The 17,679-nt window shown below is 38.4% G+C and overlaps 1 protein-coding gene across 1 annotated transcript in view; it reads left to right on the top strand.

Moving 5' to 3' along the window:
- Positions 1 to 17,679, top strand: part of naaladl2 (N-acetylated alpha-linked acidic dipeptidase like 2) — a 480,620-nt gene that overhangs the window by 186,714 nt on the left and 276,227 nt on the right. Inside the window, exons 7-8 of the mRNA XM_080297617.1 lie at positions 8,081 to 8,348; positions 17,222 to 17,341. Coding sequence (XP_080153743.1) covers positions 8,081 to 8,348; positions 17,222 to 17,341 — 388 coding nt within the window. The remainder of the gene's footprint in view (positions 1 to 8,080; positions 8,349 to 17,221; positions 17,342 to 17,679) is intronic.

Below are 17,679 nucleotides of genomic sequence, written 5' to 3'. Positions count from 1 at the left end.
CAAGTGTACTGACAGTATCTGCTGATACAATGACAAATAGTGTAATGATTGGGATTTGGCTTTCTTGATGAATTTGAGATTGTACTGTCCGTAAGTGTCTCTATGCTGTCTAGCAACATGAGCCTGCTCAATCTGTTTGTAAGAGTTGACAAAAATCTGGAAGAAATCAGAAAAACTTTCAAAATGCAAAAATGCAGAGTCACGTGGGCTAATGTTTGGCCCTATTAGACTCTTTGTGTCATTGTTGTATGGAAATGTGTGAGTGAATGGCTTGTGTGTGTGTGTGTGTGTGTGTGTGTGTGTGTGTGTGTGTGTGTGTGTGTGTGTGTGTGTGTGCGTCTGTATATGTATAGCTTAGTCAAAGTGTCAGGCTTGCTGAGCCTTGGTCCCTGTGGGACATGGTTGTGGAGGATGGGGGTTCTTCGGCTCTTCGGCTCCTGGGGCCTTGGTGCCCAACTCCCTTGGTGGGGTAGGCTGCCTGTTGCATCTTGTGCTCTTGGGCTCTAACCCTTTGGCCGCAAGGACTGCATCTGGTGCATCCCTCCTCCTTCCGCTGGGCTGGGCATGCAGTTATCGTCGGGATGTGTGTCCTCGGGTCTTCTGTATTCTTATGGGTCTGCGGAACATTAAGGATCTCCTGGGTCTTTCTCTGTGTGCCTCTGGGTCCATAGGAGACATTATAGTGGCTTTTCATTCTGATTATCAAATACATTCCTTGATAAACACACATACACACACACACACACTCAGCTAGAAAAAAATATTTTGTCTTATTTTGTGGCTAAATGTCTTTCTTGCGCGTTTTATTGGTGTCCCCACTCTCAAATATTGTTAGGGCTTAACCTTACAAGACTGTGAACCTGGACTGCTGTTGTAAACTGATTTTATATGAATAAAATTGAATAAAATTTATACGACTTGTATTGTATTACATTGCACTTTATTGGATTGAACTGTAATCAGGTCATTTGACCTGCATACAAATATGCATAGAATCGTGCAAACTGTGTAAGGAAAAAAAAACCCATCATTCCCATCAATGTCACACAATCACAAGAAGAGATTCTGCTGATTGCTCATTTGCCACCTCTGGCCTATCGGTTGCTGGATTCAACAACGGTATGAGCTACTTTAGTAACTTCGTCTTCTACTTTTGTACATCCCATGCACCAAAATTACTATGGCGATATGCAGAATCACTATTTTACTATCACTGCATTACAAAATGACTGTCATGAAAAACAGATACATACAGGTGTGCCGTGAGTTAGGCTATTTTAAAATTTGATAGAAGCAATGACAGAGAAAGTTAGAGTTACAAAGAAATGGTTGTCATATTCAAATATATTTTAATAGATGTTGCAACCCTATCCAATAACACTGTAACTCAAAGTCACCAATATTTAAGCATGGAATTTGGTGGCAAATGTAACAATGAGATTTAGCTCTAATTCTTGCAATTGTCCTGTGAAGTTATTTCAGTGTGCATATTATAAGCAACTATGTTTATCCTACTTTCGGCTTCAAAAAAATGTAATGTGGACATTTCCTACCATCAAAATGCAAAGTGGTACGATAAGATCATCCCTTTAAAGTTTGGCATTCACCTATCACTGTTTTTTTTTTCTTTTTTCTTTTAATAAACAAGAACAATGAATCAGGTTGGCAAAACAGCCATATCTAAAAAAAAATGTTTAGACCTAAAGAGTGAGGCAATTGATAAGAATGTGTTTGTTTGAACAAGCAAATGGCTTCTATAGCCCCATATCTTTCAAATTAGAATCTGCAACTTGTTAGATAAACTAAACATTTCCTGCCACCAAATAAAAGTATTTTTATCCTTTTGCAATTGAGGTCCCATGGATGTCTGTCAGTAGCTTTTTTTGTTTTGGTTTTGGTTTTACTTGTATAGACAGCAATTTGTACATCAGTTTTTCAGCTGATGGCAGGCATATATATATATATGTACACACACCAACTAGTCAGACAAATATCTATATATATGTATACATGTAGTCCTAGAAACAGCAAAGACACTGTGCAAGACCCTTGAGCTTGAAGTCTCTGATAGGGGACCCACGCCTGAAAGATAAAGACCACCCACAGGCTGAGTGGAAATTTTATTTATTCGTCTTTTTTATAAATGAGCACTAAAAACTGACCAAGTTTTTTCCTTTCACTGTTTATTTGATGTATTTCTTTGGTTTGTTTTAACTTATTGATATGAAATCCTGATGGAGATACATCTTTTTTTTGTGGCAACACTGAATTGACTGAATTTTATTACCATAATACTGTATAAATTAGATTTGTGAAAGTCAAAGGGTGGGGTTAAATTAATTAATTAGGAAATGTCCAAATCCCAATACATTATTAGATTTGTATAAACCAGGATCATGATGGCTGTGAGTGGTTAAAACTAAACTGTTTTTCCTCTTTTTCTCAATTTCCCTCTTTCTAATCTCTTGACAGCCCTTATTACCAGGACTCAAAGAGCAAAATGTAATATTTTGTTCAGGGATGTGAAAGGTTAATTGTACAGTGTATGCGCTGTCCGCATGTGTGCATTACTATTCAGCAGTGTAGCTGAGCGCATTACCACTGGACCTATTTTACATTCAGTGAGAAGCGGTCCTCTAACTGCTGCTGTATTCAAAGACAGCTTCTCTTGGAACTGTGCCTTCATCCATCACTGACGTGTTGGACTCGTAGTTGCATTGCCATCCAATTGCCAATCAGCATTGTTACACGAAAGAAATAATTGACCAAAAACAAAAATCCTTGTCAAACCACAGAAATTTGTGTTTTACCTAATGGCTGGACAAAGCTGGGGTGAAAGACAGCACAGATGCACTAATCATGGCAGAACTGGAACAAGCTCTAAGCACAAGAGCAACAGAAGCTAGAGTCTACCACACAAGGACATGTTATGATAAGCTAGCACATAACAGAAGGGTGCAAGATTGTTGTAGACATGGTATACATTGAACGCCATAACCAAGTGGCTGGTATGGTACAGAGGAACAGCTAGGTGAGTATGGCCTGGAAGTTCTGAGGTCAAAATGGGATACAGACTCAAAGGTGGTTGAAAATGACCAAGGTAGCAAGGTTCATGTGAAAAGGTCGCTCCCAAGACCATCAGAGAAAACTCTGGAGACAACGATTAAGCAGTTAGCAAATGAAGGAGAATTACATGAGGAAAACGCAGCCTGTTTACCACCCTGAGTAAGCTGAATAATCTTGTGAGGTCTGAATGGCAACGCTGGTTGTTTTGAACTGTCGCTTATTGGGCTGATGGGTTTCAGGTTGTCTGGTCAAGTACTGGAAATGCTTCATCTCTGCTGCTCATTTCCAACAGACAGGTCTGTGAAGCAACAAAGCGTCACATATCAGTGGTAGTTTGACAGATTCATAGACAGACATTACCATGTAAACTGTCAGATTCAAGGACTGGACTGAAAATGAAAAAGCAGCCAATGGCTAAAGTAAAATGTTGAAAGACCTTTAGAGTTATTGTTCAATCCTCAGGAGCATAATAAATGAGGGCTGACTCTAGAAAATAATAGAATATTATGATATTAGTTTATTTAGAACTGAATTAGATCTATCAGACTAGAAATATTTGAAAATGTTTCAAATCATCTTTTCAACGTAGCCACAGAATTCCCTGTCCCTGGATCAGTGATTTAACTCTCTGCTGTCTCTCTGATGTGCTTTGCTAATTTCTCCATCCTTACTTGATGTGCGTAAAAGTGCCAGTGATGAGTGGAGTCGTCTTTATTGGCAGCCTCTATCATCACTTGCATTCCACCTTAACACTAGCCCTGGCACCTGAATAAAGATTTCCTATCATGGAGCCTGAGCACAGGCGCCATGCTCTTAAAATGTGACAAATGCAAATGGGACGAGAGAAATCAAATGTGACTAACGTGTGTGGAAACAGAGAAAATCAATTGTCTCCTCAACAAATGGATGAGCTATTAAAATGATTGTGCTCTACAGGAATATATTATCCTCAGCAGCTGCCAGCAGAGGCAACAGCAGCTCATATCCCAAGTCTGCTTGGCCCAAGAAAGCACATCGAGCTCCCACAGAGGCAATTATATATGCAATATGCATGGGCGAAACATGTGATTTATCTGCCTGCTCTCATGCTAATAGCTCTTACATATTACCATTATAGCAAACATAAAGCATTCAATAAAAACACAAATCAAAATAAGACCATAAATGTATTCTTTGCCAAAGTTAATTTGTCTGGCTCTGTTTGAAAGGAGATGGTGCATAGATGCTAAAAACTGGCTTTGAAGAAGCATTGCCATTTTCCATCTTTAATAATAGAAAAGCTTTTGACTTGCATAGAAATTTAAGCTTGGGAGTTTGGGACCAGACTTTGAACTGTTATTTCAAATCAGGATGAAGAGACATTTCTCTTCCTCACCCCATTTGTCAGTGATATTGTGAATAAAGAATTAATTAAAGCTCAGATGCTTTAGAAGAGACGAGATATGAAACATAAAAAAAAAAAAAAAGCCTTTCATGAAACAATTGCAGCTCGCTGAAGTTTGAATAAACAGTTTTTCATCAATCTCTGTGGGGTAGAGCGGCTTCAGAGGAAAGGATTCAATCCACTCATCAGATAAAGATATTTGCCAGCCCTCAAATGCGGCCATATTAACACTTCAAAACAATCAGAGTATCTCTGCAGGCGTAGGAAAGGTTACACAGCATGAAAATAACACAGATTTTCTTGTTTTTTGAAGTTTCTGAACAGCCTTTTAGAATTATTTGCCATAAAATAAATACAGATATTGTACACGATATCCATGCTCAATCCTATTAGTTGGAAGAAAATGTCAAGAAGAGGAAGAAGAGCCATCTGGCTTAAACAGGACACATCTTCACATGATATTGATGGGGTAGTAACCTTCTGAAATGACAGTTTTACTGGAGTCTCAAACATGGCTCCATTAAAGTTTTAATAAATTATATCACAAAATGGTAATGTGGCCCGCTGCACCAAGTGACCAGTGTCCTTTGGGAATGACACATTATATATTCGCTTGTTTGTCTTCAGGTTAACCCTGAAGACAACCCTGGGATTTTAGTGTTATGAAGGTCTGTAAGACAGCGGTCCTCAACCTTTTTTGCGCCACGGACCGGTTTATGCCCGACAATATTTTCACGGACCGGCGTTTAAGGTGTCGCGGATAAATACAACAAAATAAAACTAGTAACCGGTACCGAAAAAATAAGATTTATTCATAACACACGTGAAAAGACCCAGGAAAACCGAGTTAACAATAAAAACAATAACAAAATAACGCTGAAAACCGATAAAAACCCTGAAGACCATACATTTCACACCTGAGCCTCAACTCTCGCGGCCGGTACCGGTCCGAGGCCCGGGGGTTGGGGACCGCTGCTGTAAGACAGTGTTGCTTCATTACATCATTAATTTTTTAAATCATTTTAAGACAATTTTATTGTTCTATACACCTTCACAATTATCTTAAAAGAGGGCACTGCTACCCTTTTCGTGTGAATGTGCATGATTCAGAAACCCTGGGTCAACTTAGTTGGCAACCACCTTTGTCTGACTAGTTGGTATGATTTTAGATGTTACTGTAAGCTAACAAGATAAGAACAATGTGTTGACACATAGCATATATAAATTTTTACCCAGCCAAACCTGAAAACACAAGCAAAAGTCCAGGTTTGCCTGCAATAAAATTAGCTGTGGCAGCTTATGTTGGAGTATTAACATGGATGGATGGTTTATGAGCTATAGTTATAATATTGCTTCCGCGGCTGATGTGATTAGCTAATTGCTTTCGTGTGGCCTTACAGCTTATGTTGTGTGTAGACACAGGTGAAACACCAGAGCCAGATGATGCTAATTAGGTTTATGCTCTTATTTGTATCCCAAAATTAATATGCATGTAGGACATTTAGGACCCTTTGTTTCACAAGTTAGCTGAAAACAGAAGTTCTGACTCGTTTCATAATGCTAGCTAAAAATGCTACTTTTACTAAAGGATCTGAATTTGGCTTTTAAATTTAAAGACAGATCAATGTGTTCTGAAAAATTGTGTTTGGTAGGTAAGCAGTAAGATGTCGTTTCAACACAGCTGTGTAGATTGACACATACAAGCAAACACAGACACACTCAAGTCACTTGAGACATGACGTATCGTTAGAATTGGGCATGTGTCCCAAACCACAGGGAGCCCTTCCAACAGCTTGGATTATAGATGCAGGTCTTCCACACACATACACAAGAAAACACAAACTAACACAGCAACACACACAATGCCTCCTGCTGCTGCTCCTGGCGAGCTATGTGACGTGGCCTGCTGACTAGAGAATGGCACAATTGTGTGTTTGGGCCATCTGCTGCTGAGACTGATATAGATATCACACACACTAAACACACAAGCACATTCTGCAGGCATACATAAATGTTTCCCTCCTACTTACAGATAGACAAAACAGATATGTGGCCCATCTTTATCAAGGTTATCCATACGTTATTCTTATATTATTTAGCATCACTCAAGCCAAAAAAGAAATGTAGATAGATAGATATTTTGTATGTTTGTAACCAGCTTTTGTTCAGTGCTGAAAAATGTTTCTTCAGCATGAGGATGAAATACCAGCCAGTCCAATCTGGAAATGTCTTTATTGCTGAACTTTAGAGTCCAGACCTCTCAGAGTCAGAACAATAAAGAGAGTAAACATCAGGAACCAAACAAACCTGAAGAGAAGACTCAAATAAGGCCAACGGATCAAGTTTTATTGACATCTCTTTCCTGCAATTAGGAAAACGGAAATGACAGACTGACAGCTCCTGTGAGGAGTCTGGGTGTAAGAAATGCTTCAAAGAACTCAGCCAAATAGAAGAAGTACATACAAAAAAGATCTGCTTTATTAATTGATAAAAAAAATAATGAAGCTCAGTTAGTCAAATTCTCCAAATGTTGAACTCCCTAATGGAGTTGGGTTTTTATGTGAACAAATACTTTAGTTTAAAGAACAATTTTGAAGAAAGGTCTTTATTTAAAAAAAGCCTCCATGTGAATGTTATGGTCATGAATGTCTTTCCAACTGTGAAATATAAAGTCGTAGAGGACTGCAGGCTCATGTTGCGTGCTCATACCTTTTCTCCAGTTCAAAAGCACAAAAAAGGAAATATTCACAGATTCATAGTTTTCGTTCTTGTGCACAAACGATTTCAGTCAGTTCCTTGAGAGTTGTACGGGTTTATCAGACTACATTTTTATGGTATTACAAATTTGATGTTCCAGGTAGCATCTTGAGGCAATTGTTTTTGTGATTTGGTGCTGTATAAATAAAATTGTATCAAATGGAACTGAAATTGCTGACAGCTTGATAGATTTTTATCATGTTTGGAATGGCATCCTGTTTAATCCTCACTCAGTTTTAACAAAATAGATTTTTCTACTGGTCCATGATCTCACAGTAATTCTGTCTGAGGAAAACATTTCAAGAACAGTCTGACTCAAATTTGGCCAGTCTCCCATTGTAGGTCATCTCTTTGAGGAGTGCTGCACCAACTCAAGATCATTAATTGGAGGTCCCACTTTGAAGACGTGCATCTGTAATTTGCACATGATCTTTTCCAATGTATCAAATTATCAACCCTTCAACTGGAATACTTTTGTCGTATGAAGACAATAGTTTAGGCAACCAGATATCATGAGCTAAACTGGTAATGAGTGAAGATAAAAAAAACTATATGTCTAAAAATAAGTGCAATTTTTCTGGAAGTGGTCCAGAGGTGCACAATGTAAAAAGGAGGATAACATTTAAAGCAGTTTTTGTTAAATTTTACAGAGAAATATAGATTCTTTACAGCTTGATAGTTTGCAATATGTCATTATAATTTCACAGCTTTTCACAGTATTTGTTCATGATTCATTATTAAGCAAACACAATCACTTATCAAGTAAGTTTGTTTAGGAAAACTAAATACATTTCAATGAACAGTTCTGGGAAATAATGGGATCTTGCTTTCTGTTTATCTCCAAAGTAACAAGTCTTTCTCCACTCTTTCTAGATCTTTTTCAAGCTTGTCAGATGACAGTGAAGAGTCAAGAGCCAGGTACCTTTACAGACAGTGGGTGGGACTTGGTTTAACTGATGTCCACCTATCCAATCACACTGTTCTGCTCAGTCTGCCTGGTTCCACACCCAACACCATCACTGACAGATCTAGCCACCAGTGTTTCATGCCAAACGGGACCCCTTGTGACCAGCGTGGGCCAAATGATCTGACAAAGCAGCAGTTCTCCTATGCTGCATACTCTGCCATGGGAAGCGTGCAGGTATGGTTGTGCTGTGTTGTGTCATGTTGACATTTCTTGAAACGAAGGCTGTGTAACCTTTCTGGTTGCTGGAACCCGGTCCTAGTCTTTCTCACTCCTAACCCCAGCCATGGTCATGAACAAAGGTCATGGCAAGAACTTTTAGGTTCTAATGCTGATAATTTGTTTAACCAAAGCTCAGTGTTGAACTGTTGTTTGATTTATTTGATATACTGTAACTGTCTAAACGAGAAGGACACATATGTTATATTAAGCAGCTTTTCTAATAGCAGGTTGTTTGAAATGCAGAAAGCTCCCAGATTTTAGGGAGGTAATGCATAGAACGTGGACAGAATAACTAGCTGTCGTCAGGTAAATGCAAGTAATTGATTTGTTAGACTGAATAGCGCAGTGTTCAAATCTAAAAATGAAGCAGTCCAATTAAGTTTGACAAAAAACAAACAAAAAACAACAAAAAAGCTCATCAAGATTAAATTGAAAATTAAGGCAGATTCATTGACAGTCGATGGCCAAAACCCCCCAATTCTACTCAACAATGTCTTTATTAAGTTTTATTTTATTTTTGTATGTGTTTGATAAAGGATGTGCTTTGGAATACATTGTTTATACCAATTTTAACTTCTTTAAATGATGTTGTTGAATGAAAAAATTAATATATTGTATCTGCACAGGTAACTGAACAAAATGGAGTAGAGTCTTTAAAATGGGTCATACTCAAGATGTTTTTTTTTCTTTTGTTTTTCTGTATTTTTATAGAACCAAAAGGGACATTTTCTTAAAGGCTGTCCAAAGCCACCTCTTTCAGATAACCTCATTAACACACATTATTACATACACATTAGAAAGATAATAATACACTTGTACAATACAATAACACCAACACACTCAATGCAGAGATCTTAAAAAATGTTTTCATAGTAGTTGTGTCATGCACAGTGCACAGTTAATCTTTTTACCATCCTTCAAGAGTGTGAAGGTTAATGGAAGTCATTATGTATGTAGTCCACCCACTCTAGCTAGAAGACACACAGACATGCATACACAAAGCATACAGTCACACTATTTTTAGAGAGTTTTACTTCTCTGTATCCTGGGAACAGAGAAAGGGGTTGAAGGAGATGCTTGTTATTCCCTTGAGCCCCTGCCCGGCCTGAGGGCAGATGAAAAGTTGGAGTGATTCTTTGAATACCAAGTTTTCTTCTTCTTTTCTCCCCCTTCGTTCTCCTTTCTCCGCTTTACTCGATCCATCCAGCTGTCCACTCGTCGAAGTCTACCCAAAGGAGGGTCACAGTCATCCATCACTTTATTATTTCCTAGCTCTGTTCCTGCACGCTGCCTTGAATTAAGCGGTGGTTTGCAGGATCTAAACATGGCTTTCAGACAATTAAATATGGCATTTGTGATGGATGGATTGGGCCCAGAGCAAGTATACTGGACTAATAAGTCCTGCTGTTGGTGGCCCTGTTTTGCTGGTGCTGGACTGTGTGCTCTTAAAATTAACAAGTTCAACTATTGTGTTAAATTTGAAAGTAAAATACAATAACAGCAGCTTGTATTATTAATTCTTGATCTGTAACAGAAGAAGACGATATCACCATGTTCATTATGTTGCTATAGGCAAAGTGTATTTCAGTGAAGGGCGTTGTTTACACAGCGTGGTTCACTGGACTGTTTTAAGTGGAAAAGAGGTTGTTCACTTAATAAGTAATAACAGAGAATGGCAACAGATGTGGGAAACTCTACGAGAGAGGGACCCAGTTGCCACAGGACCCCTAGGACTCGTATAGACCGAACAGTGAAAATACAATAGCAGTGTCCCAGGTGTCATGAACATCCATGAAGAACAGAAAATCCTTCTGGTATAGCACGCATTCACCAGAGGATGTTATCCATCAAGTGAAGCAAGATACCAGCCTCCCTGTAGAGCTTCAGGGCCATTCGGTCACAGCTGTAAGAACACAGTAAAACATGCAAGACAAGCATGCAAAAAAGTTGTTAGACAAAGTATCGACCAACATAAGAACAACTAAGAACTTCAGTTTTTTGCAATGCTTTTCTATAAAAGGTAAAATGTATTCTTGATTTTTTTACCTAAAGCTCTATGTGCTGTTTACATATCCCCCCAATAACAAATTAGATCATCATTATGCTGCTTGAATATCAAACATTTTCAGTCAGTTTGCTTGTCTGAATATCTTTAAACTCTGCTTTAAAACTTTTTTTACTTTAAAATTGAAGTAGCTGTCATGTAAACTGGATATGATTCTACTCTTTCCTGATTTACTAGTAAATAAATACAAGCCTTGTTTATATACGTTCTCTCTGGAGTCAGTAGATTAGTTTCTAAGAGCCACATCATGTGAAAATTCAATAGATTTATAATGGTTTCTAAAATTGCCCAATTTATCTTATTTTACAGAGAATTAATCAACTATAAGAAAAAGCTTGCTGGACTGTTTCTTTTCCTGATATACTATTCAGGAATTATTTAAAAAAGAGAGAGAGAGAGAAAGAACGTAACTAACATAAATAAAAAAAAATTTAAAAAATCACACCCAATTGTTAAAGAAAGGATAAGAAAAATGCCAGCATTTATTCATAAATGGAGCCTTACTTTTTCTGCAGTGTTATACTGGCCACCTGCTTTTATGAGGGGTTTTGTGTGTCTGTGTTTTAAATGAAGTTAAAATTTGACCAAAGTTTTTTAAATAATAGGTTTTCTTGACATGAATTATTAATCGAATATGATAAACTGAATTCACTTCCAATCCACCGGCTGAGCAAACGTCAGTATTGAAAGAAACTTTATGCAAACCCACAGGCTCAATTATGTGACTCAATATCACACTGTAAAAAAGCTCGCTAATGCTTTATAAAAGCTCACTTTTAAGCCTTCCAAGGATAGACTGTTGGGAAAAGATTCTGACTAATTCAACACAGGTAGAGTAAAAAATACTCGTCCTGGTGCTTTCCCTTTTCTCTTTTCACTTTATCATCCTTTTTTTTTTGTCATTTGTATGAATTTTCCTTTCCATTGTCAGTTATACACATAAGGATACAAACATACACTATATAATGAATTACTGGAGTAACTGGAGATCCAGGAATGCATTTGCTCCCAGAAAGCTTTATAAATGGCTATTCTGTATTCTCAGGCAGCACTGCCATGGTCCATTGCCTACTGAACTCTGACCAAGGGACACGTGCATGCAGTTAGGGGCTGTACATAGATACATAAATGTACAGTATTACTCAAGGTCTCAAAAAAAGAAATGTTTCAAGTGTGATCATGTCTGTCCTTTATAAAGTAGCTAAATTGAAGGTGATGGCTGTAAAGATTGAAGCCAGCGCAGCCTTAATCATCAATCAGACTTTTGAGGTACGGCGTTACTAGTAGTGTCTGTGAAGGTTCTCAGTCATCCAGGTCATCGTAGTCAAAGGAGCTTGCAAAGAAAAGCGTCTTTAAGTTACTTGAAGACGTCTTCAAGTAACTTAAAGACGCTTTTCTTTGCAAGCTCCTTTGACTGCAACTAGTAGTGTTTTCTTTACAATTTCACAAATTTTAAAAGTGCTTCATCATCATTGTTTTAACTCAGTGATTTACATGCGTTTGAAGTCATTCTTTGATTGGGGAAGGTTAGGTGTGTCTCAAAGTGGAAAATTCAACAAAACGTGAAAATCGTTTCTTCCTAAACCACTTTCTAAACAGAGAGGCTGTCAGAGGTTTGAAGAAACTTTCTTTTAAAAGTTAAAGTTTGGGGAAAAGTAATGAGAGAAGAGAATGCAAAAACACCTAGTGCAGTTTATAAAAAGAATAAATGGATGGTAGCTCACACCTCGTTGTTAATAAAGAGGAGTGATGCCATAGCAAAGCAGATAAAGTGGACTATGACAGCTACACGCAAGAATCTAATATTTCTTTATTAACTTTACCTTAATGCAGGTAGGATGGAGAATGATACACCCAACCCCGGGTGAGATGCCCTGGGGCAAGAGCTGACATCTCCACTGAGACTGCTTGAGATTTAGAGGCGTTTGAGAGTTTAGAAAGAGTAAGGATATAATGTATGAAACATTGCCCTTTATGAGAAACTACTTTTGGCCTTCTGCTGTCAGAACCAGAAGGAAGAATGGAGTCAACCTTTCAGCTACTACCAGACTCACTTGATTTACTATACTGCCGTTGGACCACAGGACAATGGTGGGTTAATAGGGATGGTCATAACTGCTGCTAGAGGACTCCCACTATGGCTCGTTCTGGAGATGCAGATAGGAGTCTAGTTCCTCTTAAAGATTTCTTTTCAGAAAAACATGTCAAATAATTTGTCCCCTGCCAACAGTGAAACCTTGAGCTTTGTGAAGTATCTACGTTGATGGTTTACACACTGTAATTTCACAGAGGGGCCTCTCAGGGTGCTGTTACAAGAGATGTTTGAGGAAACTGGCAAGAACAGCAGCTAAGTTGATGGCAAAAATGCCTACATTTTAAAAAACTAATAGAATATGGCTTCCATCTGTGAGGAAAAAACATGACATTTTTTGTTGCTTAAGGCTCACGTTGTTAGTTGCTGTAGCATTATCTTTGCCTATACCAGTACAAGCAAGACTTTGCATTCAAACAACCCCCATTACAATAAAGTACTATAAAAGTTGCACGTGTTAACAGTAGCTTAACAATATGTCATATGTGTGCTTCTAAAAGTACACAGACAGTAAAATTATATGTATGTATGTATATATATATATATACATACATACATACATACATACAGGGAGTGCAGAATTATTAGGCAAATGAGTATTTTGTCCACATCATCCTCTTCATGCATGTTGTCTTACTCCAAGCTGTATAGGCTCGAAAGCCTACTACCAATTAAGCATATTAGGTGATGTGCAACTCTGTAATGAGAAGGGGTGTGGTCTAATGACATCAACACCCTATATCAGGTGTGCATAATTATTAGGCAACGTCCTTTCCTTTTGCAAAATGGGTCAAAAGAAGGACTTGACAGGCTCAGAAAAGTCAAAAATAGTGAGATATCTTGCAGAGGGATGCAGCAGTCTCAAAATTGCAAAGCTTCTGCAGCGTGATCATCGAACAATCAAGCGTTTCATTCAAAATAGTCAACAGGGTCGCAAGAAGCGTGTGGAAAAACCAAGGCGCAAAATAACTGCCCATGAACTGAGAAAAGTCAAGCGTGCAGCTGCCAAGATGCCACTTGCCACCAGTTTGGCCATATTTCAGAGCTGCAACATCACTGGAGTGCCCAAAAGCACAAGGTGTGCAATACTCAGAGACATGGCCAAGGTAAGAAAGGCTGAAAGACGACCACCACTGAACAAGACACACAAGCTGAAACGTCAAGACTGGGCCAAGAAATATCTCAAGACTGATTTTGCTAAGGTTTTATGGACTGATGAAATGAGAGTGAGTCTTGATGGGCCAGATGGACGGGCCCGTGGCTGGATTGGTAAAGGGCAGAGAGCTCCAGTCCGACTCAGACGCCAGCAAGGTGGAGGTGGAGTACTGGTTTGGGCTGGTATCATCAAAGATGAGCTTGTGGGGCCTTTTTCGGTTGAGGATGGAGTCAAGCTCAACTCCCAGTCCTACTGCCAGTTTCTGGAAGACACCTTCTTCAAGCAGTGGCACAGGAAGAAGTCTGCATCCTTCAAGAAAAACATGATTTTCATGCAGGACAATGCTCCATCACACGCGTCCAAGTACTCCACAGCGTGGCTGGCAAGAAAGGGTATAAAAGAAGAAAAACTAATGACATGGCCTCCTTGTTCACCTGATCTGAACCCCATTGAGAACCTGTGGTCCATCATCAAATGTGAGATTTACAAGGAGGGAAAACAGTACACCTCTCTGAACAGTGTCTGGGAGGCTGTGGTTGCTGCTGCACGCAATGTTGATGGTGAACAGATCAAAACACTGACAGAATCCATGGATGGCAGGCTTTTGAGTGTGCTTGCAAAGAAAGGTGGCTATATTGGTCGCTGATTTGTTTTTGTTTTGTTTTTGAATGTCAGAAATGTATATTTGTGAATGTGGAGATGTTATATTGGTTTCACTGGTAAAAATAAATAATTGAAATGGGTATATATTTGTTTTTTGTTAAGTTGCCTAATAATTATGCACAGTAATAGTCACCTGCACACACAGATATCCCCCTAAAATAGCTAAAACTAAAAACAAACTAAAAACTACTTCCAAAAACATTCAGCTTTGATATTAATGAGTTTTTTGGGTTCATTGAGAACATGGTTGTTGTTCAATAATAAAATTATTCCTCAAAAATACAACTTGCCTAATAATTCTGCACTCCCTGTGTGTGTGTGTGTGTGTGTGTGTGTGTGTGTGTGTGTGTGTGTGTGTGTGTGTGTGTGTGTGTGTGTGTGTGTGTGTGTGTGTGTGTGTGTGTGTGTGTGTGTGTGTGTTAAATCTAAAAAAAAAAGAAAAGAAATGAATCCTTTTGCAGTTGAGATTCTGCATTTGTAACTAATTAACTATACTTTAGCTTACATATCTTTCCTATACAATTTTTTTTCTAGGAACATAAATCCTCATAGAAATCAGGACGACTTCTTATACAAAGTTTAGTTGCCTTCCTGCAACATGTATCCATGTACTATAACATATGAAGAAATATCCAGACCCAAGAATTTTTTAAGATCCAGTCAGGCCACTTCTACAAATAAATGTATAATAGTAAATTTTCCTAAATTGCATTAATGCCAGACACACAATTGTCTGTCTCAGGCAGGCCTTCTTTCAACCTGTCCCCTCATGCTGTCTGACATAATGCCTGTATGAAGGTACGGTTTCCACTTGACGTGATGAGACTTAATTGCAAAGTATGTGCAGGCTTTAATCAGCAGACTACAAAAGAAAGAAACAAACCTTAATCGTCTTTCTTTTCCTTGTATGACTGGTCTAATTCACGTCATCATTTCTTCTTTCTTCATATGCTGTATGCATTTAGAAACAGAGACTGAGATATAAAATTATTGCAATTATTGTTTTTTTATGTAGTCCATATTCTTCCTTGCTTTGTGCTTATTTTCATGCAGATTAGAGTATTCTCATATATTAAATCCCTATAATCAGCCACAGCCACATTTTTACCTAATGTTGTAGAAGTGCCTCTCCTCTGAAAACAGCTCTGAACATCCGGACGGGGCTGAAAGTCTTTGTGGGGTATTCTCTATGTTGTTCAGCACAAGGACATTGGCAGGGCATCATTTGGGACTCAGTCAAAGGATCCTCACATTTGGACTCTGTCAATCAAAGCCTTTGGGTCCGTGTGCTGTTCCTCGAGTCATTTCTTAGGCTGGAGGTCTGAAACGATTGCTGCAGCATGTTGGACAGTAACATTTGCATGGACACCAGGATGTAGAGTTTCCCTGGAGAACATTGTACCATAACTAGACAATCCACATACTAAACTTTGCCCATCATTGCATTTAATTTTATATTAATTTTACATACACTGGGTCCACTCACACCTAAGATCCTAAAGTATAAGATTGTGAGAATGCTCGTTTTAGCAAAGACATAAATTAATTCCTGATTGAATGATAGTTAGGTAAATATTCACATTTATTTTCTTCTCATTCAAAAAAGAAATTTGCATGCATGACAAGCCTGCACTTAAAAATACATACAGAACAGATTTAGGATAAGATACTGGATATATATTGGTCAACCAAAACCTGGTTTGACTGACAGGCTAGGTTTAAAGGAAAGATGTTTAAAAAAAGAGGTTAAAAAATGATTACCTTAACAGGTGAAAGATGCTCACTGCTTCAGCCAGACAGAGGACACTTACATCTTTAATTTTATTACCTTGTCAAGATGAAATGAAAGAATAAAGGTAGAGAGGAAAAGGAGATTGGTCTAGTTTAAGCAGTGCCATCTCAATCCGTATAGAATTTTTCTGTATTACAATTTGCTGTGTCTTGTACTGTTCCATGGCTTTCGGTTTAAATGGAAGACTTTTATAATGCAAATTCAGGCAGGAGTGATAAATCTCTCGCGCTCTCATGTACTGGGGTCCCCTGATGCAAAAAGATGTGTTCTCTCTCACTTTCTCGCATTCACACAGTCGGGCACTCTCTACCCCTCACTCACATTCACCCTACTGCAGCATCGTGTTACACTCGCCCCCAGGCCACATGAAAAATGAATCAGGCCCAGGTGAGGAAGTAGCGATGGGTGGAGTAGGGTAAAAGAGAGAGACTAAGAGAGAGAGAGAGAGAGACCCCAAAAAAGTAATGCTTTGACTTTCCTCAACAGCTTCTAGGTCACTTTAATTTGGGAGGTGATAACAGTTGCTCAGTTACCCAGACATGCATGGAGACAAAAGTACACATGCGCACACACACACACATGCATGCACGCACACACTCACATACAGATACAAAGACACTTCGTCAAAGTGATTTCGGGATGCTGCAAAGTCAACAGATTCTTTGGTAGTAATATTCTATATAGTAAATTCTGGGCATGCACGTTGGTTATTAATTGACGTCTATCTGGTTTTTTTTGTTTGTTTGTTGTTGTTTTTTTTGGAGGGGTGGGGGGTCCTCAACAAGCTTAAAACTGAAAGTCATTTAATATTGTCCTAATGAGAAGCCAATGTCAGCATCTCACTTTTAGACAGTAAATATAAAGATCTGATATCCAGAGTAAGGCCATGCAGGAATTATTAATTATTCAGTGAGCTTCCAGTTGACTTGGCATATAAATACATAAATGCTACGTAAAATCTGGGTGGTGTTACCCTCAAACATATTAATAAACGATCAGAGTTTTTAATATTAATTTAGTATCGTAGATCCCTGATGTTCTGCTTGTTTTTCATCACCAGGGTGAGGTGGTGGACATCCAGTATGGCAGTGTCGATGACCTAAGAAGAGCCAAAGAGACCCTGAACCTCACCAACCAGATTGCTGTTGTCAAACTTGGCAAAATACCTTTACTATACAAGGTAAGATAGAAAGCTCCACAAAGTAATGCTCACTATACTGTGCCAATAAAGGTATCAAATGATATGGTCTGAAATGGTAATCCTGCAGCAGGAGAAATGAAATGTTTTGATCTTTAAAAAAATTCCAAGGTATGACTCAAAAATGATTTTCTTGTAATATCAGAGCTTCAAAACAGAGTGTCCTAAATGAAGTACCTTTAACTTGCATGGAAAAGTAGCACACTGCCTTCTGAATCTAAGTGCAGCTTGTTGTACAGGGATTTTATACTCAATAGCACCTAGTCCACGTGGGTTGTCATACATGACTAATTCTTCTGTTTGCCATTACCATACCTAAC

This window comes from Astatotilapia calliptera, chromosome 23 (genome assembly GCF_964374335.1).
Source record: "Astatotilapia calliptera chromosome 23, fAstCal68.1, whole genome shotgun sequence".
In the NCBI taxonomy this organism is placed as follows: domain Eukaryota; kingdom Metazoa; phylum Chordata; class Actinopteri; order Cichliformes; family Cichlidae; genus Astatotilapia; species Astatotilapia calliptera.
This window is presented reverse-complemented; position numbering and strand designations above follow the sequence as displayed.